Below are 23,934 nucleotides of genomic sequence, written 5' to 3' on the forward strand. Positions count from 1 at the left end.
GTTTTTTCTCTCGCAAGCGAGACAGAGTTTGGTGACTGGGCACTTGACAGCTTTTTCATTTGTAAAATGGGCTCTTATTCTAAGAAACTTAAAACTTTTCTAACAATAATAAATTGGCAACACCAAGCACCCCCATGTTAACTTCTGCAAGGCTTAAAAAAAATCAATTTCCGCCGTCGGGTGGTTAACATTGGCAATGATTCGCATGTTTTGATGCCCCTTTCGGCCAATTTGATCTAATTTTCGGTGGGCCCGCTAAAGTGTACTTTTACTTAATTTATATGAAGCATCCCACATTAGCGAGGTGCTAGCGCCGAGCAAATGGAATTTTAATTTTTACGTGTTGAAGTAGGATGCAGAAGACGAAAAAAAATGGGCGCTGACAGTCGGCATATAAGGCCCTGTCTCAACAGGAAAGCACTGATGTCGTGATAACCATGTCGCAAAATATATTTTCAATGGAGACCGCTTATTTCCCATGGGCTGCAATAAATGTCAGCGGTTATTGCTTGACATCTAATGCAGGCATTTTGATAGTTTGACAGCTATATTTTCATTTGAAAGAAAGCGTGCAGGTGGTAGCATCAATGAAATTTTGATATTAAACCAAAATAAGAATCTGTTCTCTATTGTATTATTTGTGATTACGTTTTAGGAAATTATTCAGCAAGTTTTTGTTTTTCTTAATTTAAATGTTTTTAAACACCGAAATTGAGAGAGTGTTGTCTGGTGGCCTCATGCGGCAAATAATTATTTCAAGACATCGAAGTGCCCACACACAAAAACTTGGAATCATATTGCTCGTTAAAATGACAGTTGGTAGGCCATCGTTGTTTGCCTATGAAGTTTTGCGGTGGTATTTTGAACGTGTAGTTGCAGCGTAATGGAGACAGCAATTAATTGCTGCAGTAAACAGGGTGGCAAGGACTTGTAATTCACGATAGGTGCCGCTCGGTTTCGTTCAGTTAAATTTTCGTTAACCGATGAAAACGGACGTGCCTTCGTAGCATTTTCGGGACGCCATTTTATATCTGTTCTTTGAAGAGGAAGTGAGCTCAGAGAAAACGCGCTTTTCAGAAATTTTTTAATTAAATAAGGGCTCTTTTTATAAGGAAATAAAAAATGAGTGGAGGTGGAAATAATGCTGCACGACCGCCGCCAAGAATTGAGGGCATGATATCGCTGAAGGTGAGATAAAAATGTGAAAGGCTATGCAATACTTATGGATGTATGCATTTCATCTAATTGTACATGTATTTGGTGGAGCTCCTGAAATTCTGAAATTGAAAATTCTTTTACTTTTGTTAATTTTTTCAGGTTGATAATTTAACATATCGCACTACGCCCGAGGATTTGAGACGTGTATTTGAGCGATGTGGCGAGGTTGGTGACATTTACATCCCTCGCGACCGATATACCCGTGAAAGCCGTGGTTTCGCTTTTGTTAGGTAAGCTTGAAACGAATATGAGTAGAGATAAAACAGGCACTGTGTCGTGCAACGTCAATGCCTTCTTTTTATTGGGGACACCGATTCTAACCTCAAATTTTTCATCAGGCACTTGCGCTCTGTATACAGTCAGTCAATAAAGTTTAGGTACAGCTAAGTTTTTGCAATATGGCCATCTGTTTTTTAAATATTTTATTTTTCGCTAATTTTATATAAAAATATGGTTGATTCTACAACAAAACCCGCAGAAATCGGAGTTCCAAACCTTGTGCAGAATTAAAGAAAATTCTGCAAATCGTTCAAATATTGCACTTTTTATTCACACTCTTTAGAAAAAAAATTTAGTATACAGCTTTTCAGCCCATTCAATTTTACTATAATAAAGTGCAAGTTTGAGGTAGCTAGGAGTTACCATTGATTTTTGCCAATTTTTTTTTGTTGAAATTGTAGCTCATTTTCTCCATAAAATAATTTGCGATAATTTTTTTATATGGAAAAAATTATCGACACCCTCAACAAAACAATGTGCCCAAAATCAATGGTAAATCCCAGCTTCCTCAGACTTGCACTCATTGTACTAAAATTGAATGGGCTAAAAAACTGCGTACTCAAATTTTTTCTTAAGAGTGTATAACAAAAGTGCAATATTTGAATGAAAATTTGCAGAATTTTCTTTAATTTTGAACAAGGTTTGGAATTCTGATTTTTTGGGTTTCTGTCGTAAAATTAATCATATGTATTTAAAAAAAAAAAAAATAGCGAAAAATAAAATATTTAATAAATAAGTAGCCCGTATTGCAAAACAACTCTGTACATAAAATTTACTGATTGACTATGTATTTTCATGGTTTCCTTCACACCACTAGGAATCCGTAATTAGGGATGCAAATACGGCTAAGAATTTTTCCTAGTACGAAAACAAATTTTCCAAAATGGATTTCATTTAGCCACCTCAGTTGAGAACGTGGACTATCGAAAACATCGATTGTGGCATAATATACATACTTTGAATAAATGATAAGAATTATGGTGCCATAAGGAAAAAACTTTACTTGTTTTCCTAATTTATTGAATAATATGGTATTTTGCATTTTGTTAGTTAGGGTAAACTGAAATCAGTTATTCTATGAACAAAATGCATATATGAAATGTATTCACTTTGCAACTGCTGTCTACGAATATATCCTAGTCAGTTTACGTACGAATACCACATTTTTACTATTAGTTATGATTTATGTACTTTCTATCTTTATAGCTTGATAATGAACGGTCTTAAATATTTTCATCTTTTGGTGTTTTGTTTTCAAACAAAAATGTTACCTTATTGCCAGTTTCGAACAAACAGTTAGAATTGGGCAATGAGAAGGCAACATTTTTTGTAGAAAAGAAAGCTCCACATTGGACGTTTGACAAAACAACTTAAGTCTGTTTTTCACGAACATACTTACCGTCAAAGCGAAAAATGTTGCAATTCGAAAGAAATGTTAAATTATTTTATCGCTATTTACAACATTTAAAAATGTTTCTGTTTGCAACAACTGCTTGTTTCAATTTAAATAAAATTGATTGCTCTGACGATAAAAAGAGCTTTGTCCGTCGAAGAAAGACATAAGTTGTTTTGTCAATTGTCCACAGAAATGTAAATACATCAGTGACGAACAAAAGTATTGGCACAGAGAATTTTTCGCAATGTATGCAAAGCTTTTTTTTTTATTTATTTTTAATTTCTTTTCGCTAATATTTTATAAAAATATAGTTCATACTAGTACAAAAAAAAAAACAAAAAAAAATCTAAACTGTGCAAAACTCAAGAAAATTTAATAAATGTGTTCGTCACTGCATGTCAAATTCATATTTACTTCCGAGTGCATTTGAGCTAAGTTCGCTTTGAATTCAAATTGGCAGGGGTTGAAATTCACTCGGAAGTGAACCTACCTGCATGTACTTATTTACATAACATTAAGTTTGTAATTAAAACCGTAAGTTGACGAAGTTAATGAATTTATAATATAATAATTTTTATTTAAATTCTTGTGTTGCTTTCAGATTTTATGATAAACGTGATGCAGAGGACGCATTAGAGGCCATGGATGGTCGAATGCTTGATGGCAGGGAGTTGCGTGTTCAGATGGCTCGCTATGGTCGACCAAATTCTCCGACACGTCGCACCAATAATAGACGTGGCGGCGGAGGTGGTAGACGTCGTTCGCGTTCACCTGTACGTAGGCGCTCCCGTAGCCCACGTCGTCGTTCGTATTCACCTAGATCCAGATCTCGTTCGGCGGCAGGTAGTCGTTCACCTGTTCGACGCAGCAAGTTTTCACGCAGTCCAGTTGGTCGTAAATCTTTGAGCCGTAGCCAAAGTCGCAACGGTATAGCTGCTCGTAGTGCGTCACGCAGTCGAAGCCGGTCCTAAAGATGACAACTTATCACTGCGACAAATCATTGATATCTTTAATCAGAGGTACGTTGGTTCCCGTAAATCATTTATTCTATATTCATTCAAATTTTTTTTTTGTAGAAATCAAAAAAAAATGGACCAGTATGCATTGAAATTTATTCATATGGTTGATTAGTGGCGTTTTCATAAACAAACATGAGTATTTCGAGTTTAGTGCTGCTAACTAAACAGGTATAACAATTTAATATATAAATTGTAGCACTTCAAAATATGAAAACATTCGAAACGGAAAAATGTGAAAGATAAGATTACCAGGAAACTCAAACTTGCTCTTTATTTAATATCCATTCACATATGCCCTAATTTCAGAGTATGTGTTAAATTATACCTATTTGAGCCCATAACATTTTTCCTACATTTCCAACTAATGTTTAAAATGAATTTTACCATTTTTCACATGAAGTGTGTTGCCTGCCGTATTAAAACACATATATGATAACCCCGAATATAATATTATTATTTAGATTATTGGTAGAATTTTATGGCAAACTCATTCAAAAATATCGATAATCCAATTTTAGAAAAGCCATTTTAATTTAATTTCGTTTAATTAGAAATCAATAGTTTTATATACTTAGTCTGCAAAGAAGTTTAAGGAATGGATTTATAATTAAAAAATTCTGTTTCCAAAATTATCTACTCGTGTGTATTAACATCAGAAAAGTAATATGAACGTATTTTAAGTAAAAAAAAAAATAATAATAATAAATGTAATCCAAATATTTAAACTCGTGAAGCGTATAGGGAAAGTAAGGATGTCAGTCAGTTTTTTACAACTACATTAGATTTACATATGAATTACACAACACTTAATCCAAATGTTTGCATAATTAAGTTGCTAAGATTTTGTGTAATTTTTATGAAGTTAACACTTTTAAAACCCATTTTGATTGCATGGCGGTAATATATTTTTTACACTTCTATATAACGCAGGCAAAAACAAAGATTGCTGTAAGGGCTGCTGTAAGAGTGCGAAAGAGGTTAAGGCAGACACAGTAAAATGAATTGCATATATAAAATAAATAATGGGGAGGAGAGTACAAGAGCAGGAGGCAGAGATTCATAAATTCATTGGTGACTGCTGCGTAGCGAAATTAGGATATACGTACTCCTGCTACTCTTATTGCCGCTACAGCTGCTGTTTGCTGTTGCTCCAGCGTTACATTTGTACAACACATGAGTTGCTGCATTAACAAATTTGCTCCAAACGTGTGCCTAACACTTCGATTGGATTTCTCGTGTATTGTATAAAACAAGAGAAACGCAATCGTAAGTATTAAGCTCACGATAATTTGTTGTTCGAGTTCGCATCCTGTAGATTCAAATGTTGCTGTTCACTGACAATAATGTTGCTGCCTCTGTGCTGCTGCGTCAATCCCGTTTTTAATGGTATAACGTAGACAAAAGATCCAGCAATAGTGCACTTTTTACTTGATTTTGAATAACTATGCAAAAACCTGCTACGGACAGTACTTTAATTTGTATGTCTATAAAAGGCGTTCGCCGATTGAAGGTTTCATTGTACTCATGCGCAGCAGTTGAAGCGGTATACCTGTATTTTTATCAAAAAGTTCAACGAACTAGAGAAAAAATCGGACAAGTAATTGAAAGCAGTACAGCGGCAGGCTTAAATGCGTAGTGCGCATAACTGTTGCAAGCAGCTGTAGGCGGTAGCTGTATGTTGCTGCTATATATGCTGTTGATTTACTTCAGTACGCTTCATCGTACGTTGTTCGACTTCGTATGGGTGGTGTTAGTAGATAACCTTCTGCTGTTGGTGGTATGCGGTTGCGAGTTCTAAATGGTTGCTGTTCCTCCGAAAGGTTTTATTTCTTCAAGTTTGCAGCACAGGTAAATCGGTGAAGTTTCGTTTATCTTCCGAGGACGAACTGCGTTTCAATGGGCATATATGGTTACAGGGAATCCAAAAGGCTTTGGAGTTTGTGTTACAGGTAGGTGGTTGTGAATTTACGAAATAATTATGTCTTGTTTCAGGTCAGCGCTTAATGAATTTTATAATTTGAAGCTTTTAAAAATAAAAATAACATATGCAGGTTTAAAAAACTGCTTTTCATTTGAACATAATGCAAAAAAAAATTTCTTTAAATTGTAATGAATGGTGGAAAGGCAGTAGGGGGCAATAAGTAGATTCGACTGTCGTGGGAACTCTGAACACATTAGGCGAAGTGTAAGAACTCGCAAACGGCAGAATTTTTTACTTGGGGTGCATCACGATATTTGGCATTCAATAGATCTTCTGTGCGTTCAGAAATGCATCAAGCCAAAGCATCAGTCTCTTACTTCTAAATTATTATTGATGCAAATTCCTTATTTACGCAACGTTTGTTTGTAATTAGGCATTTAACCGTGGTTGCGTATATTGCATGTTTCCATCAATTGCAGTTTAGAAATAAATACGTCTGATGTTTTGGCTTGATGCATTTCTGAACACACCCCTCATGAGAACTTTACTGCAGAGCAGATATGTAGATGATAGTCTTCGAAATCGGAACCTCCCTGATGTACATGTGAGCAGTTTATTTTGAAAGTGGCTCATTTCATACCGTTTGACTTCAGCGATCACTTACCTGTATCTGTACGCGGCACTTATTCGTTCAACTTCATCAACCAAACGTTGAACATTTTGGGTTATGAGGGTAGAACGATTTACAGAGGCTTTCAGTTATATGTAAGTTGCATGCATTTTGGTACATGACTACAACAACAACTGCTACGACAGTCGGATCTACGTAACCGGAACGTCCCAGATTTATATCTGGCCAAGCACTGTCACTCCAGCAACACTTCCCAAAATAGTCTTCGGGGAGTTTGTATGCTGCTACAACAACAACAACTACGACTTTCAAACTAAACGGCTGATGTATGTATGTATGGATATATTCGAGTTGTAATTAATGCGGTAGTGTTACTTTTTATGAAGGAGCATCACGTTCTACGCGAAAATTTGGGCAACTTTGTCTACATCACGCGTTCGAGGAACAAAATTTTGACAATGAGTTGGTTATCATTGGCAAATCAAAAGCAAATTTTGGGTGCGTTCAGAAATGTATCAAGCCAAAGCATCAGAGTCTTTTATTTCTAAACTATAATTGATGGAAATGTTTTATTTGAGCAACTAAGTTCCAATTCGGTTTTTAACCGTGGTTGCGCATATTTAACATTTCCATCGATTATACTTTAAAAATGAAAGAGACTGATCCTTTGGCTTGATGCATTTCTGAACGCGCCCTTTGACTGCACAATTTCTGCAGCATTTCAGAATATTTTGAGTTGAGCATCAGCAACATGTCATCAAGAAAGCAACCAGGCTGCAATATTGGTCCCCTTTCGCAAGTTTCCTTAGCGTACCGATGGTTGAGCTTGGCGACGGCGAATGATATACATACAGCCGAATTCTGAATACTCCCAGTGTTTGTTCTCCGGGAATTTGTTGCTCTCGAGAAAGAAATCGTACATACGTACGTATTAAATTAAAATTAACTCCCAGGGAGTAATATTTTCCCCTAAAATTTGGGAGTAGGAAATCCGAACTTGGAGAGTTGTTTGACACGCTTTTGACAGCTCAACTTCGCCATTTAATATAAAAAATCCTCGGGTAATTTTTATTCATGATAGGAGGAAGGGAAAAGATAAAACTCCCAGGGAGTTTCTGTTCAGAATCGGCCTGATAATATCCGATTCAGGCAGTACTTAGTAGTGCCGCCACAGTTGGTTATAAAACTTTAGTCGCTAAAGTTTAGCTTTTAACCTATATTGTAACGAGAACACCATCGCTTTATGGCCATGAAATGTGTATTCCGCAATATTATTTTTTTCGATCACCTTGGTTTTTTTTTATTTTGTTGACCAAAGTGTTCGTTCTTATTTATTTAATTTCCATGGTTATATTTATTTATTGCTTAGTAAGCAAAGGCATTTATTGTCAACAAACCAGATCCAATTTTAAACTCAATAATTATTTTTTTGTTTATAATCCATATTTTTTATATAAATTCTAATAACGGAAGTTAAAAAAATAAATGGCGTGCACTACTAACATAAAGCCAAAAATTAAAGTACGCGTGCGGAATGTCTGGTATGAACCAGATTTGTCTCCCGAGGGCATTTATCTTTGTCCCATGCCTCAGCCACCGCCAGTGCCAAAAGGTGTATTATGGTTTACAAACTTGAAGCCACACGAAAGACTATTCTATCATCAGACCTTGAATTCCGTGCGAAAAAGTAAACGTTTCATTGCAACACCAGAAATACCACGCGATTCATTGGATTTCCAGTTGCAAGCGCGTTACGATCATTCCCGTGAAGTATTTCCTGAGCGTGTAGATACATTGTTGCAGCGAGAAACATGTCCTTACGAAAGGATTGAAGGCTGTGGACCTGATAGTATAGTCGAACTGGCAACCTTTCGTGTGTTAAAAAATGTTAAGGCAGTGGAGTTGCCTTCAAGTGACCAGCAAGATCATCCTTTTATACCTTTTGGTGGTATAAAAGAGAAGATTTCACCACATAGTGTTAAATTGATCAATAGTGGCGTGCATACTCAACTGGTGAACAACGGATTTTCAAGACAGACTGGAGATGGAAATTTCTTTCGTTATTAGCAATTATCATTACTGTATCATGTACCATGGACGTATTAAAGAGTTTATTAAGGTAATGCAAATAGATTTCACCTTCTTGTAGTTCTAAAGATGGCCACATTGTAATTAAAATTCAAATACAGAAGCTATCCAAGTTAACCTACAATATTTTTTATTGTATTTCCGATCAATAAAAATATAACTAAATAAATCAAATGTCGGATCATGCTTCTAGTTTTGGTTGTTTGCTCTTACTTTGTTCTTCATCGCTCTTTTCAGAAGGTGTGCAATTTTTATGGTCTCTTTGCTTTTGTTTTTTGTTTTGATTACGATGACTCTTTGCTACCTTGTCTTGGCCAATCCTGTTAGAAAATAATTACCAAAAATTTTGATTTCAATTTAGTTTTAAAAGTACATATGTATGTACATAAATAATAATTGATACACACATTATAGTCGCCCTTGTGCCCGGTCCCCAATGCGCGGTTGGATTTGCTTGGAACCGTGTTAATGCATTGCGTCGGCTGTTGGGGTTTGCCTCAGGATGTATGTCGTCAAAAATATACTCTTTCTCAGGCTCTCGTTCCAATATAGCTTTAAGCGGTGTGCCCTCAACCATACGATTAGATTTTACTGGATGCCTTTTGGCCCAACATCGCAAAATATCCCACAGGACTGCTGCGGGTGCATCGGTTTTAATTGAATTTTTGCAGGCATGTGAAAACGAAACACGGTGGCCTGCATGTAAAAGCGCGGAGCGAAATTTGAGCACCGGTATATTTTCCAACTTTAGTACACAGCAAAGTTTATCTAATACATAGTATAAAGGGACGTCGTGTAGTTCTTCATGCACCACAGATAAGACACCTTGCAAGCGCTTTTGTGTGCCCAAGTCAGAAAGCGGTTTTTGCTCTATTGTTTGCAGTAATTCGTTCACGAAGTCCTTGTCATGTATGGGGTTAGACCACAGTGGGCCGCCCATCTGCATTGAATATAAAATGCAATTTAATTAAAAAGGGTCACGATCTTGCTAAATTTACATACATGATGCTTATGTCCACAGTGGGCGCAGTTCATGCCGATGTATGGTCCTGTGGGAATTCCAAACTTCGTTTGAGTCTGGCCTTTGGCTGTGGTATTTGTTTTTACATTGCCCATCGGCTGCAGAGTAAATGTATCACAACCGGTGCATTGGAAGATTACCGACTGTTTGCTGTATACAAATTTAAATTATTTACAAACTGGTATTAATTGTCGTATTCGCATATCCACTATGCTAACCAACCTCATACTATATTTACACTTTGCTTGACTGCTATGCACCCTTACAAAGACCCGTACATAAAAGTCGGCCGAAATGCTTAAAAGCGGTTCAATGTATTTTCCATAGCGATTTGCATGCGTCTCTATACTATGTAGCAGTATGCGTAAAGCCATTTCATGGCAGCATTTCATGCGCAACGGTACAGATCCATATTTGGCATAGCATGCTTCGGGTGTGTTTCCAGCTAGAACTGCCATATCTGTCGCTGTTACCAGCAGTAATCCACCGTTGGTTATTGATTGTACAGCTCCATCTAGGAAACGATTTGGACACCCGTACGGATCCAGATCTATAGCATCAAAGCGCTTATGATTAGATGTAGATAGATACATTAGAGTCCTGTAAAAATTAGATAGTTAAAAGTTGTTTCTAGGGGTACTTTACTTATGCTACATGGCATCCGATTGGCTTGGTTCGATTAAATTTTCAACGCCATTGTGCCGTACATTTTCAAGTATGGAATCAACTGCCGCCTTGGAAAGGTCATTGGCGATAATTTCACGAACTCCAGCGATTTCTTTTGCATATCGAATACTACGCAAACCCGTTGCAGAAAGTGCTTCCAATATGCGAATGCCATTTTCGTATTTGACTCCGGCGGTGTAGAGCGCACTTTCTCCGTTCAACTCGTCACCTGTAGCATTTTCTCCTGATTCTTTTGAAATTGTATGCGCTTCTTTTTTTCTTTCTTTGAGCAGGCGTCTTGCAAATACATTGAGTACAGCAATGCTTAAATCACGATTAAACTCCTGCACTGGATTGTAGAAGACGCTGCCGCCAGCAACAATTTCAGCGCTGCGCTCCTTTATTACGCGCCCAGGTGCACTAACACTGTTCGCTGGAGGATCTAATGTGTTCTGTTGAAATTAAAAAAATGTTTAGGCTACACATAACCGAAAGATTTACATCAAATATATACCGCTTTTTTATCAGATATAACTTCCAACTCCATCTTTTGCTTAATTTGCTTTGCGTACACGTTTTTGTAATCAGCTGGTGGTAGGTGGGAAAAGTTGCGTTGCCATTTCCGGCGGATCAGAAATTTAGGAAAACTGGAAAAGGATGCTGTTTGCTTTAGCATAACAGTTGCGATTCTTCCTCATAAAATTTGCTTAATTTCATTTCTACTTCCCGTTTTGTTTATAAGGAGTTCACATGAGGCGATTTTCCAGGCAACTCTAGAGGCGATTAGTTGCATCAAAAGTTGGCTGCCCCCCCAACTTCATTCAGTATGCGGGCGAAGGGGGTATGGGCGTGGCTCCCATACCCAAACCCGTTTGCTGTACCCATGATTAGTTGAAAGGTCGTTCACACCAGACGATTGTTGTTTTCAACTAAAAGTTGCCTGGTAAATCGCCTCATGTAAACATCGTATAAATAGGTTTGTTCGTCGAGTAAAAAGTTTGTACGAATTTGTACGAATTATCATGATTTTTGCCCAAATCGCGTTCGTGCAGACCAAAAAATTATCCCTCACTCAAAAACTGAGAGCGCAATGTGACAATTTAGTTAACAAAATTGTATTCGCAATCGGAATGCAATTGTAACCAGAGTCGATTTAAGAAACCCGACAGCTAGTACGATAAAGAAGAGGTAGGCTCTCTTTTAAGGTACTATTATGCCAAAAAATATAAACAAGGGATTCGAAATTCATACAAAATTTTTTTAATTTGCACAAAAGAGTATACTTCTATTTCTCACCATAGCTACACTATTTCCAAGTAAATTTGAAAAGAAGCAACACGGTGCCATTGCTAAGGGAGCGGTACGAGAGAGACAACCGTCAGTTTACCGAACCTAGTATTATTGAATCATGATTCAATAATGAAAGGTTTTGTAAGAAAAACTTTCTCTCGCTCTAATTTTATCAATGACACTCCCACCCTACTCCTAAAAACAAAAACAGTGATATTTCTTTTCCAAATATCTTTGCAACTTTTAAGAACATTTTTAAATTGTTAGTAGTGAAATTTTTACTTTTTAAATTTGAAGAAATGTTTGTTCTTCATTCGCTGGCGCCAACAAGACTAAATGGGTGAGCATCGTTGGACTACAGAAATTCAATGTAGGCTAAAGAGACGAAATTCTCTTAAATGCCGAAATATATTTGTCGATATTCGTGGAGACCTCTTGATTCTGCCAAGTCGCTGTAAAGTAAAGCATGCAATGGTTTTGGTAAATGAGCCAACGAAGGTATTTTGGTATTGTCCTCCACAACACAATCCTGGTGTCTCCGAATGAGGCTTTGACGCAATATAATATTGCCAAACCGCATCCATAGGCCCAATCGTCACACGACAGCTCGGTTTAGTCAATGGCGCGATGTATGTAATTGCACACTTAAAAGGTTTACGCACGAGGCGAATGTTGGCTGGCGACCAACTTTGTTGAAAGCGATTAGTTGAAAGTAGAATGCAAAGTTGAACAATGCAAACGCCTTTTTATGGCGAATATTTTTATATTTTTTTATATTTTGATATTTTTAATCATTCAAATTTTTGGGCAACCCGGCGAATGGTTAATATTCTGACAGTTGTATAGTCTCCCCAGAATATTAAAAGTGCGACATCAAAGAATTCGAATTACCATATTCGAAGCAATCGAGCCATATCCGCGAAGGAAACTTAAGCTCCAAATTTTTTTATTTGCCGTTTTTTTTTGTTTAATAAATACTGCATATTTTCCACAAACAAATAGCTTCTTCATATCCATCATCTGTCAAACAAATACAACAAAAAAAAAACTGAAAGTGGACCATCCATTCTCGAGTTATGCGCCATCTGACGTACGCAAGTTTGGTATATACATAGAAATATTTATTTTCAATAACAATCGGGGGTTATATTCGATGTAAATAAGCTTGTTTAAATTAAATAATTAAATCAAATTCGTTTTTGTTTTAAAATACCACCATTCACTATTATCCACACCTTTTTATGGAATTTAGCTCCCATTTTAGGAAGTGTGATTGAATTCTTCCCCTTTTTCCCCTGCTTCCATAAACCATCCCTGTGGGTGGGAGTGCCAAATTTTAGAAAAAAGCTACTTACAAAACCTTTAATAATTGAATCATGTTATTGAATCAGGATTCTTGCTGGATTTTCGACGAACAAACCTAGTGGCAGGCCTAACCTCATTTTGCCATATCTGGTATCAGTGAAGGCAATCAGCTGTTACGAAAGAAAAGATAAAAGTGAGGAACCAAATAGGAAAATAACTTTAATTTTTTCAACTTGCCCGAATTAAAAAAAAAAGCAAAATGAATAAGATTTGTGCCAGTTTTATCTCTGTGCTACGTTCCTCCAGCTCGGAAAAGTTTTACACATCGTCAGTAATTCTTGGACGGAGACTTTCATTTAAAAGTGACTTGTCGCTTGAAAAGTTGTACCCCAACAGTCGCCTCAAGCTCTATACACCTCCACCGGTATGAAAAATTCCTAAACTTATTATTCAAATTTTTAATGCAATCAATTTGCAGCCAACTAACACAGGAGACAAATTCTCAGGTTTTATACCCATTAATCAATTGGAAATCACATACAGTCGCAGTTCCGGACCTGGCGGACAGCACGTGAATTGCGTAAACACAAAGGTGGATTTGCGTTTCAAATTGGTAAACGCCGAATGGATACCTGAAAAAACAAGGCAGAAGCTGGTGGAAGGTGTAAGTTAAAAGTAACATCTAGTTTATAAAGCCAAATTATATAATCTAACTGAAATTAAAGTTGAAATTATGTGATTATGAGCCAATTAACTGGACGGGTACTCTTTATGAATTTGTACAACGAATTTGGGTTGCTGTGCCCAAACGCGTGAATGGAACCAAAAACACTTGTAGATAACAGTTCACGCTTTATTACAAAAATTTAATTTATTAAATCTGTGCACTAATTTAACAATGATGTCGGTTGGAAATATGGCATTTGTTGCAAATTTCCGAAATATTCTTCATTTTTATGTTTATATTTACTTTACACATTACACTATTAGTTGTTAGTTGTTTTATTCCTCTAGTTGAAACTTATTCGTCGCAATTTATTAATTAAAATTGCTATGTAAATCACACGCAGATCATCAGAGAGGTGACTTTTCATAAAGCTTCGTCCATCCCCGTCCAGAATTCAACACAATTCAAAATTCAAAAAATAAAAACTTACTACTGCTAAGTAGCTCTTGTCTCTAATCCTTGTCTAATCTATGTCTTCTTCATAATGTAGTACTCCTCACTACTTACTTCAATGAGGTTTGGACATGGCTCAGACATGCATTAGAGACATGATCCACTTTACGGTAGTAAGAGTTGTTATTTTGTGAATTGTGTCGTTATTGCAGAGGACCATCGGTATGTATGTATATCCGATTCTCTAAAATTTTTGTTAAGATTTTGGGATCATTGAAAATCAGGGTAGTTTAAGTACATTTACAAGTAACTCTTCGAAACAATGCAACCTTACATTAATTAAAACAAAACTAAATGCGTATCATACTCTACAGTTGCAGAACAAACTCACCAAGGATGGTTACTTTGTAATTAAAAGCGATTTAACACGATCGCAGCAAATGAATTTGGCAGATGCATTAGAAAAACTACGTAATCTCATACGTGAATATGAGGTAGAGAAGGCAGTGCCGACTGAGGAAACCTTAGAGAAGCTACGTCGCAGGTAAGTAGACTGAAAGCGATTGAAATAACATTTTTAAGCCTCAATAACCTCAAATAATTTTCGTTAACAGACAAGAAAAAGCTGCGCGTGAACGATTACTCGTAAAACGCCAGAGATCCCTTACCAAGTCCACGAGACAAGGACCTAGCATAACCGACTTGTAGAAATATTTTCAAACGAAAAAAAAAATCATTAGAAAATGTTGCATGTAAAAAGTTAATACAACATTTGTAAATTGTTTTAGTTAAAGAAGAACAAAATGATATAAATAAACATTACATTTAAATTGAATTGTCTACGTGCATATGTATGCAAAAATGCAAGAACCATTTGTATGAATAAATAGCGTTCACGCGTATGCAATGGTTAACTCTTTGCCTTCATGTCAGCCGAGTCCTCTAAGCCTCCATCTCGTCATAGTTAATAGCAAGCCTTATTGGATCCTCTGCCGGTGTTACAGTAAATTTGCGCCGTTTACGTTCGCCTAAAGTGGATGTTGGCGTATTTGTCATTGAAGATTGTGAAGATGGATTAGCTGTAGATGATTCTGCTTCGCCAACTGCATTCAGAATGTTAATAATGGGACAATTCGTTTTAGTGGGCATTGTTGCACAGCGTTGCAGCTTTTAAAAATTTATAAAATTTAACTTTATATCCACTGAAAATAATAAAAGAATAACAGTAATATTTACATTGCCTGCTACTACATCACACGTTTTGCTATAATTGCTTGCGATCGTTGTTGGGTGGCGATTTAAACGGTTTCTGGAAAGAAGAAAATATGCGAAAAAAGGTAAATTTTTTGTTTAAGCAAACTGAAAAATATGTTAATGCCGTTTTTATTTCATTGACTTGCCTCCTATATTGCAAGGTCTGTTGTTGATTCATCGTGGAATATAAACGTTCGATTTGATGTACAGTTGAATAGTTCTCTCTTATAACATCAAGCGCAGATCTATCAAAGAACTGCCTATTTCCTATCGGAGACCAAGTGTTTTGATAGGAGGCATCATCCAAACGTATTGTCCGTAATAAATTATAATCAATACCCAATGTTTTTTGATCTTCTTGAGGAAGATTGGCAAACTCATCGATTAGTGCGGTATTTGTATCGATGCCTTTCTTGGGAAGGCCTCGCGCGATTTTTATGTCATGTTTCCAAAATTCGCGATGGCTTCGTGAAATGGCAGGCGCTATCTCCTTTACTTTCAGCACCAAAACGCCCATAACGTATACGCAGATTATATTCGAAATTGTCACCAGCATACTAATGGCACCCAAAATGACTAATTCAGTGGCTTGATTATCAGAAAAGGTCCGGGACTTTACAATTAGATTAAATCGAGAATTATCGGTCTCGAAAAGTGTATAAATAAGCGCTAAGGCCCAGAGGACGCCCTATAGAAATTTCAAAAAAGTATTTACTTTTGTCCGTATTCAATTTTCATACCGCATTAATGGCAGGTGGCAAAAGTGACGCCGATATTGCTACACCCACCAGCGACCCAATATTACCACCCAAAATAGCTACAGCAGCTGCAGCACCAGAAGGTATTGCCGTAAAGAGACCAACCAGCAAGGAGTGCAATTCGCTGCGTGAAAGCATTTCAGCTGTTAGTCCTTCGCCATTGCCATAACGTTCATCAATCGAACAGATAACTATGCCGAAAATAAAGCCAACGATTGTGGTAATTACAATGCCTATTAACTCATTTCTTAGGCCCAAAGTACGCAGAGCGGGATCTTTGATAGCGGTACCAAAAATTGCTGCTATTATTGGACCCATTAACGGAGAAACGAGCATGCTTGCAGCTAGAAAGATGGTACTGTCCTCGGCCAAACCAATGGCAGCCAAAATGCTGAAATATAAATGCGTTTAAAGGTGTTAAAAAAAAATATAGAAACTTTTAACTTACGTTGCTGATATAAGCAAGATGAGAAAATCAAATGTAATCGCTGCATCTTGGCGTACATCTCGTACGATTTGTTGAACATTCAATCGACTTCTTACCGAGTTCATGAAACTATTCCAAACACTTTGTTTTTGTTTGTTGAAATTTCTATAAATTTGAGAATACGTTTGAATTAGAGTTGAGTAGAGTAAACTAATTTAATAAATGCGCACATTTCTTCGTTTTCTTGCGGCAAATCGCATTCTGTATCTCGTCTGGAGGTTTTCGAGACCAAGCAATTCATTACGGATACAGTGGAACCAACACGATCGCCAATACCCCACTCGTGAAGTTTGTCCAATAAATTTTCATAATTCTCATTAAACTCAACTGTAAATATTACCTTTAAAGTTTAAACATAAATTAACGATTCTTATTGGTAAACTGAGAACTTTAAACTAGCTGTTAAAAGCGGAAAAGCCTTTAGTTTTGAAAACCAAAGTGGGTAAGAAACTTGAAATTAGTAAAATGTAAACCTAAGCTGGTTAAGTTGAGCTGCAGGGGGAATAATTGAAGTTTTACGAGCACTTACTTGATACGTTCGACCATTGGTATCTTTCGTCCAAACTGCATTACATATTTGTGCTTTTTTCAAAATTTCATGCAGCACCCACTCCATGCACGAGTCACTGGGTATATTTATTTGTGATGCATCTCGATTCCTCTTTCGACTTGAAGATGTAAGAATCTCACGTAAGCCTTCCCAAGATTTTTGTATGAATGGAGCTCCATCCTTGCCGACAAAGAAAAATCAAATTCGATATATGTACATGTATAACATATATAAAAACTTGGTAAACAATTTATTAGTCTCACCACATTTTCTAACTCAACATCTTTTGCACTATCTGAAGCGCTACCTGTGCTACCTTCTCGTACCGCAGGGCGCTTACTCAGCAAATGTCCAGCATCACTAATTAAGAACATATTTGCATCAGATTTTCGACGCTTCGGAAATGTGCTATATTGTTGTTGATCATGCGTAAAGACGGCTAAAGGATTTTCCATCTTAGCACCCAAGCTGACAACATCAGTTTGTTCGGTATTCCCTGCCAGTTGTTCCGGTACGTTGATGGTAACAGCTGCTGTGGCTGTTGTTTCATTGGAAAAATTGGATAATGTTGCAGATGTTGTTGCGGTTGTTGTTGCTGTTGTGATCGGTGTAGAAATACTAAGTTTATCATCGCCCACATAATTAGCGCCTGCTTCAGATTTTTTGCTTCGTAACTCACTACGCAGCTTTAATTCTTCTGCTTGTGTCGGAATAGTAATTATAAATAAAACAACTGCCATTTTAAAATAAATATTTTTATAATTTTTTCGAAACCAACAAAAAATTATGAAATAAATTATTTTGATTAAACAATTTCCAATAATAAAGGGGTTTTAGACAAAAAAAAAAAAAACATAACCATTTGATGACACTACACAATAATTGACAAACTATAATTAAATACTACGAGTAGCTAGTAACGGTACATTAGGAGAGTTGCGGTGGTGAATTGGAAGACTTTCCAATGTTGCTTTCGGACGAGCTATTACTACTTTGACCCGAGCGCTGCAGAGAACTCTGAAAATGGAAAAACATTTGAAGTTTTCTTTATGTGAATTTACATTTAAATTAATTGACGAATATAAAAAAAAAAAAAAAAAAAAAAAAAAAACGTTACAATTTTAAAATTAATTTAATTATTGCCCGTATGAAACTTTTTCATTACATCTTAGGAAATTTCCTCTGTATGCACCTTCACTTACATTTTTCGTTTTTAAATTGCCCTTTAAAAAATTTTACAAAAATGTTTACTTATTCGAACTGGTCTTGAACTAGGCCTGAAGTAGCTCATAGGACAGGAGGACATCCAGAACGTTAAGGGGTCAGTCACAATGACTATTGCAGGAGCGGCCACGACGAAGAAGGGCCTGAGTCAATCAGGCACTTATTCTGCGATTGCCCTTCTGAAAATACAGAGATTCCTTGGTATAGGATTTTTAGATGATTTACGCGCGACTGCTAAATTTGCATTACGGCAGCTGCTAAGGTTAGTAGACTTCCCGAATTGGTTTAAGGAGTAAGGATTTTGGAGTACCGCATCAAATTTGGCGAAAAAAAATCCCAAAATGTATAACCAAATTACGCTATGCGAGTATATGAAAGCTATGAAAGTATACCCATCCATTAGTAAAATACTCGATGGATTTGCAAAAGTTATTTTTATTTTATGGCCTACTAAAGTTTACAGTTCAGATTTGGACGATGCTTCTTGAAAATAACTTTTAATTTTGAAAAGAAATTAGACTTCTGGCAACACTGTTTGCAGCGCGAAAGAAATTAAACATAAATAAATGTGGCATACGTTTAGGATGTTAATTTTATAAGAACTTTTTGCATTTGCTCTCCAGAATCTGCTAACAGGAAATGCACTTTTTAAATCAATTTCCCGTGCTTATATGTACATACTAGAGGTTTACGCCGACAGGCTTTGCGGCGGCGGCGTGGTCAACGTCAAAAAGATTCGGCGGCGGCGGCGACGCCGGCGCGTCTGGAAACGCCGGCGCTACTTCTCATAAGGTAGATTTCAAAGAGCTACTAATCTTATCATTTCAACTCGTCNGTACTCAGAAAATCTTGACTTAAAAAAGGTGTTAACAGATACCAAATTGCACTAGAATCGATTGGAAATAGAATTTCTTTTTATAATCCTCAAAAACACATGAACAAATTCAAGTATGTAATATAAAAAAAGGCGCAAATTTTAACTCGATATCAGTATAGTCGACTATTTCATAACCGGTTAACCATGTTGCACATATGCATTTCTTACAGCAGCTTTTTGCAGCGCAATACCTAAGCTTTTTTACCTTTGTTAACAAAGCGACGCCACAAATGCCAAATGCCATATCTGCTGCTGTCTGCATTGCCTAGACCGAGGTGGTCAAAGAAAATTTTCAGTCAGTACATAAAAATTCAGTCATCGTTCGAGTCGTCTAAAGAAATGGCAGCCAATCAATACTACGAAAACAGATTTACAAATTTTCATAAAAATCATATAAAACTATTTGCTGTTTATATGAAAACAGCAAATTTAATGCAAAACTCAAATGTGCTCAAGCGCTCACTTTAAACGTGCAAAGTCACACAATGTGCAAAAATAACAGCTAATGAAGTTAGTGCAAGAAAATTTATATACATATGTATGTATGTACGTATACACACCCACATATTTTTTGGAGCGGTCTAGCAAAAGTAAATCATTGAATTTTCAATGAATTTTTTGCTTAAGACACTTTTTTCTGTTAATAGCAGTGTAAAGCCAGCAGCTTGTATTACAAAAAAAAAGCAAATAAATAAATAAATAAAATTCGCGGCGGAAATTGCAGCAAAATCGAATTTGGAAATGTCTTCTCAGCAAAGAAAAAAATAAGTACGTAAAGTAAAATTCCTAAAAGTATGCTATTCTTTGTGTGATTTACCACTATTTGCCTGCTGCAGGATACTCGAAAAAAAAAACGCGTCCGATACGCTTGTGCATGCGTGTGTGTGTGTGTGTTTGTGAATTTGGCTGTGGCAGACGACGAATAAAATTATTATATAATACTGATTTTAATAGATTTCCGTGCAAAAGTGTGTTTTGCTAGTTGCCATGATTGAATGCGAGCGCAGAGCAAATACAACAACATACATACATACATGTGTACGTATGTCGAAATATGTATGTATTCAGTTAGTGCGGAGGAGTGTAGAAGCAGCAGCCATCTTTTGATGCAAACTTCATTTTGGTAAAATTTTTTAATGCTCTAGTTGGGCCCTTGGGAAGGCATTAAATCATCTGTGTATGAAGTTTAGGGTGGTCCAATTTGAGTAAAATCGGAATTTTAAGGTTTGTGTTTTAAACTAGATCCACCTACTGACATATATTTAGACCCACTGTATCTGATTGCAGATTGAGTGAAAGCATTAAAATTTCGACGTTGAATTTTTGGACCACTCTAATGTACATTCGACAACCCTGAATCTTAGGTAACTTGCAGGACAACTTAGAAAACAATTATGTTTTTTGTTTTTTTTTTGCCGTTTTTGCCTTTTTAAAGTTTTCGTCATATCCTTGGCATTTACCGTCGCATCTTTAGGTATGACCTATCGATGTCTTTGTCTCGAGCAGGAATTTTTTTTTGTTCCAAAATGTTTTGACTTCAAGTACTGCATTCCACCAGGTCTCAGTTCCTCCCACCCTAATGTCAGTAAAATAAAGCTCGCCAAAAATCAAAAACGTTTGCTAAGCAAATATTTCGATTCGAAAGCAATTTCGACTTCTTTTTTTTTGGCTGAACGTAGGGGTGACCCTTTTCTGCATTTTTCGTAATATCTTCGCTATTTGGAGTCCGATCATGAAGTATGATACATATATAGTTTTTTTTTTGTCTCGAGGTGAAAATTTTTCTGTTCCTTAAGTTCATTGAACTCAAGTTTCCCGTTCTAGTACTTCGCCACCAGATCTCAGTTCGTATCACTCAAACATACCACCCTAATGCTAAGAACTAAATTACTTTAAAAATTATTAAACCTTTGCTAAGGAAGTATTTTGATTATGCCTGTAGATAGACCTATTTAAAATTTTTTTTTGTGCATAGGTGTCACCGAAAAATGTTTTAGAGGTGTACGGCAAATTTTGTTTTGTTTGCTTGTAAGGTGATACGATCTAATGTACTTACGCCCACTTTGTTTCGATCGACTAATGTTGATATGAGTTACGAGCAGATATATTACAAGAAAAAATGAAGGCATGGATTTTTGCTGGTTTGTCAAATAACTGAACACCCACACACATATTTATTTGTTAGCATGACAGCAGCAACAAAGCACACTACATGTGTGTGTGTTAATGTAAAGCGTGTGTGCAGTTACTTTGCAGCAATAACTGTCATTTATCCATATCTTACGCGCAGGACTCTGTTCTTACCATTTGACAATTGGGCATTAAGAGTTAAATACATGCATACATACATACATACATATGTACGTATATAGGCAAGTATGTTTGCGAGCTTTTTCTGCAACTGTCAAAAATACAAAAACAGATGTTTTGTCTGCAAACACCACAAGCCGGGCAAATGAGTTTTGGCGCAGAGTACAAATTTTGAGCGTCAATTGAGTATTTCGTGAAAAAGAGAAAGAATGGATTTCCATGCTCTGGTGTAGTGGTTCTATTATTTACTTGGCAACCGCGCGCTGCTTCTGCCTTTATCCTATCCTAACAAAAACATTGTTATGTGGCGTGTATTTTGCATACTGTGCTACCTCACACATGGACTTACATACAAATGTATGTACATATATACGATTTTATGTAAACTTGTGTTTTAAACGCCTTCTCGTTGGTGTGAAAATATAGTTGTTATAGCTGTTATTGGTTTTTGTTGTCAATACCATTGTTGTCATCTTGTTGTAGTTGTGGCTTTTGCGTCATGCTGATGAAAAATGTTGGGTAATATTTTTGATCAAGATAGGCAACGCTTTTGGGTAAATTTCGAAATTGTGCAAGGCAAGAAAGTTGCCACAAAAGAATAGTATTCGAGTCGGTTGAAAATAGTGGAGCTGTGCAACTAAATGCATATAAATACTTAAGTGGTTACCGATTTCGCGTTTTCGAAAGTAAAAAATATTAAAACACATTTAGTTTTTAGTGATTTCTTTTGTTAGAAAGTTTGACCTTTGGCAGTTAGAAGGGAAGCGGTGGACATCAGCCTTGTGTCGAGCGGTTTTTCCGAGCGGTTAAGGGACTGGCGGCTGTCCAAAGAACGCTCATTTTCTGACCACGTCTACATTAGTTTTAAGTTCACTTTTGATCCTACTCCTTTAACAGCATACGGGGACAAGAAGCGAACCGACTGGGCAATGTATAAAAATGCGCTGTCGGCCTCCCTACACAGATACGCTTCTCAAGATAAGTTCTGCTTATCGTTAAGACCTGATGGAGCGAGTTTCTCGATGAGAATCTCTGATGAGAGGGTGGAATGGGCTTTAATGTCCTATCAGCCCTACAAATCTGCGGGACTTGACGGAATCTTTACCGCTCAACTACAAGAAGATAAGGACATACTGCGCCCTTTGCTTTCTCAGATTTTTACAGCCTACGAAAGGCGAAAGTTTTATTCCGAACAAAAGGAGGCAAGGCCGCTTATGTGAAACCGAAGGATTTCAGGCATATAAGCCTCTCTTCATTCTTTCTTAAAACTCTCGAGAGGCTTATCGACGAATATTTTCAACGGAATATAAAGAATGGCAACCTCTTTTCGAATCAACATGCATATTTCAAGAGAAAATCCGCGGAGACCGCACTTCATGAATACGTATCGACGATTGAAAAAGGACTGGCCATAAAGAAATATACGCTCGGAGTTTTTCTCGATATCGAGGGTGCTTTCAACAATGTCTATACAAAGTCTGTTGTTAACTCGCTCCTTATGGCGGGGGTGCAGCGGGGTTTGGTGGATTTTGTTGGGAGAACCATTCTATTAGAACTGGGAGATGGTTCCATTACAAAGTATATGTCCAGAGGCACTTCCTAAGGTGGCGTTTTCTCCCCTCTTCTCTGGAATCGAACCGTTAACGCCCTACTTCTGAACTAAAGGGAACCGGTTGTCAAGTCATAGCGTACGCTGATGACATAGCAATCTTGGAAACGGGCAAACTTCTGCAGGTCCTGAGTGCGTTATTGCAAAACTCACTCGGTCTGCTAAATATCTGGTTAAAGGAATGTGGACTTAGTGTCAATCCTACCAAGACAGAAATGGTAATTTTCACAGGGAAGTATGAAACTTCTTTATTTAAACCTCTCATCCTAAATGGCTCATACTCTCTCAACTGAGGTCAAATACCTAGGTGTTAATCTAGACAATAAACTGGACTGGAAGCGAAACATTGAAGACCGCTCCAGGAAGGCCAACACTGTCCTGCATGCCTTTAAGACGGCTATAGGCAACAAAAATGGAGAATAAACCCACATATAGTTTACTGGATGTATACAGATTTGATATGACCCATCCTTTTCTACGGGGTCACCGTATGGTGGCCTGCGCTAAACAACACCTTGTCCAAAACCAAGGTGGAATGAGAGCAGAGGACGCCTTCCAAGCTCGTCAGGGGAGCACTGCCCACTACACCTACCAAATTTCTGGAAATAATGTGGAATCTTCCACCTGTGGATCTCTATGGCGAATTTGGGGCTGGCTGCAGTGCGGCTGTAATAGTGGAATAAACTTGTTTTATTTGCACTAAAGATAATTAGATCGGACTAGCCTATCAAGAAAATTCTATTCACTATCGTTTTGTGGAAACCACATTTTCTCTGAATCAAATTTTTCAATGGCAGCGATGTACTCAGCAGTACGACTAAAAGATACTGGGCCTCGGAGATCGAGGACCTTTGGACATAGCTTAATCATTTATACAAGGTGGTGTTACTGGCGAATTTAGATTTTCGCCA

At 37.0% G+C, this 23,934-nt stretch overlaps 5 protein-coding genes across 6 annotated transcripts; 3 read left to right on the forward strand and 2 right to left on the reverse strand.

Moving 5' to 3' along the window:
- Positions 1-1,008: 1,008 nt before the first annotated feature.
- SC35 (SR family splicing factor SC35) lies at positions 1,009-4,631 on the forward strand. Of its 2 annotated transcripts, none has more exons than XM_017608672.1 (4): positions 1,009-1,188; positions 1,318-1,448; positions 3,495-3,908; positions 3,968-4,631. In XM_017608672.1, the coding sequence occupies exons 1-3, from the start codon at positions 1,123-1,125 to the stop codon at positions 3,862-3,864; spliced, it is 567 nt and encodes a 188-aa protein (XP_017464161.1). In that variant the 5' UTR covers positions 1,009-1,122; the 3' UTR covers positions 3,865-3,908; positions 3,968-4,631. The 2 variants fall into 2 exon arrangements, with proteins under 2 accessions (XP_017464161.1, XP_017464155.1); XM_017608666.1 differs by having other exon boundaries at positions 3,495-3,912; positions 3,970-4,081.
- A 3,012-nt stretch (positions 4,632-7,643) lies between these two features.
- LOC108357582 (uncharacterized) lies at positions 7,644-8,738 on the forward strand. The gene has a single exon (XM_017608658.1). The coding sequence runs from the start codon at positions 7,950-7,952 to the stop codon at positions 8,529-8,531; it is 582 nt and encodes a 193-aa protein (XP_017464147.1). The 5' UTR covers positions 7,644-7,949; the 3' UTR covers positions 8,532-8,738.
- On the reverse strand, positions 8,658-11,054 carry Trm1 (tRNA methyltransferase 1). The gene is made up of 6 exons (XM_017608640.1): positions 10,754-11,054; positions 10,228-10,691; positions 9,796-10,173; positions 9,555-9,723; positions 8,960-9,492; positions 8,658-8,872 (listed from the first exon to the last, which is right to left on the reverse strand). Exons 1-6 carry the CDS (start codon positions 10,913-10,915, stop codon positions 8,734-8,736), a joined length of 1,845 nt encoding a protein of 614 aa, XP_017464129.1. The 5' UTR covers positions 10,916-11,054; the 3' UTR covers positions 8,658-8,733.
- Positions 11,055-12,928: 1,874 nt separating this feature from the next.
- On the forward strand, positions 12,929-14,789 carry LOC108357618 (peptidyl-tRNA hydrolase ICT1, mitochondrial). The gene is made up of 4 exons (XM_017608693.1): positions 12,929-13,258; positions 13,313-13,498; positions 14,329-14,498; positions 14,569-14,789. The coding sequence occupies exons 1-4, from the start codon at positions 13,094-13,096 to the stop codon at positions 14,660-14,662; spliced, it is 615 nt and encodes a 204-aa protein (XP_017464182.1). The 5' UTR covers positions 12,929-13,093; the 3' UTR covers positions 14,663-14,789.
- An 80-nt stretch (positions 14,790-14,869) lies between these two features.
- LOC108357608 (uncharacterized) lies at positions 14,870-17,743 on the reverse strand. The gene is made up of 8 exons (XM_017608684.1): positions 17,267-17,743; positions 16,983-17,183; positions 16,624-16,793; positions 16,415-16,558; positions 15,949-16,357; positions 15,355-15,896; positions 15,191-15,263; positions 14,870-15,121 (listed from the first exon to the last, which is right to left on the reverse strand). The coding sequence occupies exons 1-8, from the start codon at positions 17,741-17,743 to the stop codon at positions 14,897-14,899; spliced, it is 2,241 nt and encodes a 746-aa protein (XP_017464173.1). The 3' UTR covers positions 14,870-14,896.
- Positions 17,744-23,934: the final 6,191 nt, after the last annotated feature.

The sequence above is a fragment of the Rhagoletis zephyria genome, unplaced genomic scaffold (genome assembly GCF_001687245.7).
Source record: "Rhagoletis zephyria isolate East Lansing unplaced genomic scaffold, Rhagoletis_zephyria_1.1 Rzeph_scaffold_00178, whole genome shotgun sequence".
Lineage (NCBI taxonomy): Eukaryota > Metazoa > Arthropoda > Insecta > Diptera > Tephritidae > Rhagoletis > Rhagoletis zephyria.

Coding starts and splice junctions, on each gene's coding strand:
- SC35 (XM_017608672.1), top strand. CDS start 1,123: ATGAGTGGAGGTGGAAATAATGCTGCACGACCGCCGCCAAGAATTGAG. Junction 1,189..1,317: donor AGGGCATGATATCGCTGAAG/GTGAGATAAAAA, acceptor TAATTTTTTCAG/GTTGATAATTTAACATATCG. Junction 1,449..3,494: donor CGTGGTTTCGCTTTTGTTAG/GTAAGCTTGAAA, acceptor TGTTGCTTTCAG/ATTTTATGATAAACGTGATG.
- LOC108357582 (XM_017608658.1), top strand. CDS start 7,950: ATGGCGTGCACTACTAACATAAAGCCAAAAATTAAAGTACGCGTGCGG.
- Trm1 (XM_017608640.1), bottom strand. CDS start 10,915: ATGCTAAAGCAAACAGCATCCTTTTCCAGTTTTCCTAAATTTCTGATC. Junction 9,724..9,795: donor AAGTGTAAATATAGTATGAG/GTTGGTTAGCAT, acceptor ATTTGTATACAG/CAAACAGTCGGTAATCTTCC. Junction 9,493..9,554: donor ACTGTGGACATAAGCATCAT/GTATGTAAATTT, acceptor TATTCAATGCAG/ATGGGCGGCCCACTGTGGTC.
- LOC108357618 (XM_017608693.1), top strand. CDS start 13,094: ATGAATAAGATTTGTGCCAGTTTTATCTCTGTGCTACGTTCCTCCAGC. Junction 13,499..14,328: donor GGCAGAAGCTGGTGGAAGGT/GTAAGTTAAAAG, acceptor CATACTCTACAG/TTGCAGAACAAACTCACCAA. Junction 14,499..14,568: donor TTAGAGAAGCTACGTCGCAG/GTAAGTAGACTG, acceptor TTTCGTTAACAG/ACAAGAAAAAGCTGCGCGTG.
- LOC108357608 (XM_017608684.1), bottom strand. CDS start 17,743: ATGGCAGTTGTTTTATTTATAATTACTATTCCGACACAAGCAGAAGAA. Junction 17,184..17,266: donor ATGTTGAGTTAGAAAATGTG/GTGAGACTAATA, acceptor TTTGTCGGCAAG/GATGGAGCTCCATTCATACA. Junction 15,897..15,948: donor TGCCACCTGCCATTAATGCG/GTATGAAAATTG, acceptor AAATTTCTATAG/GGCGTCCTCTGGGCCTTAGC.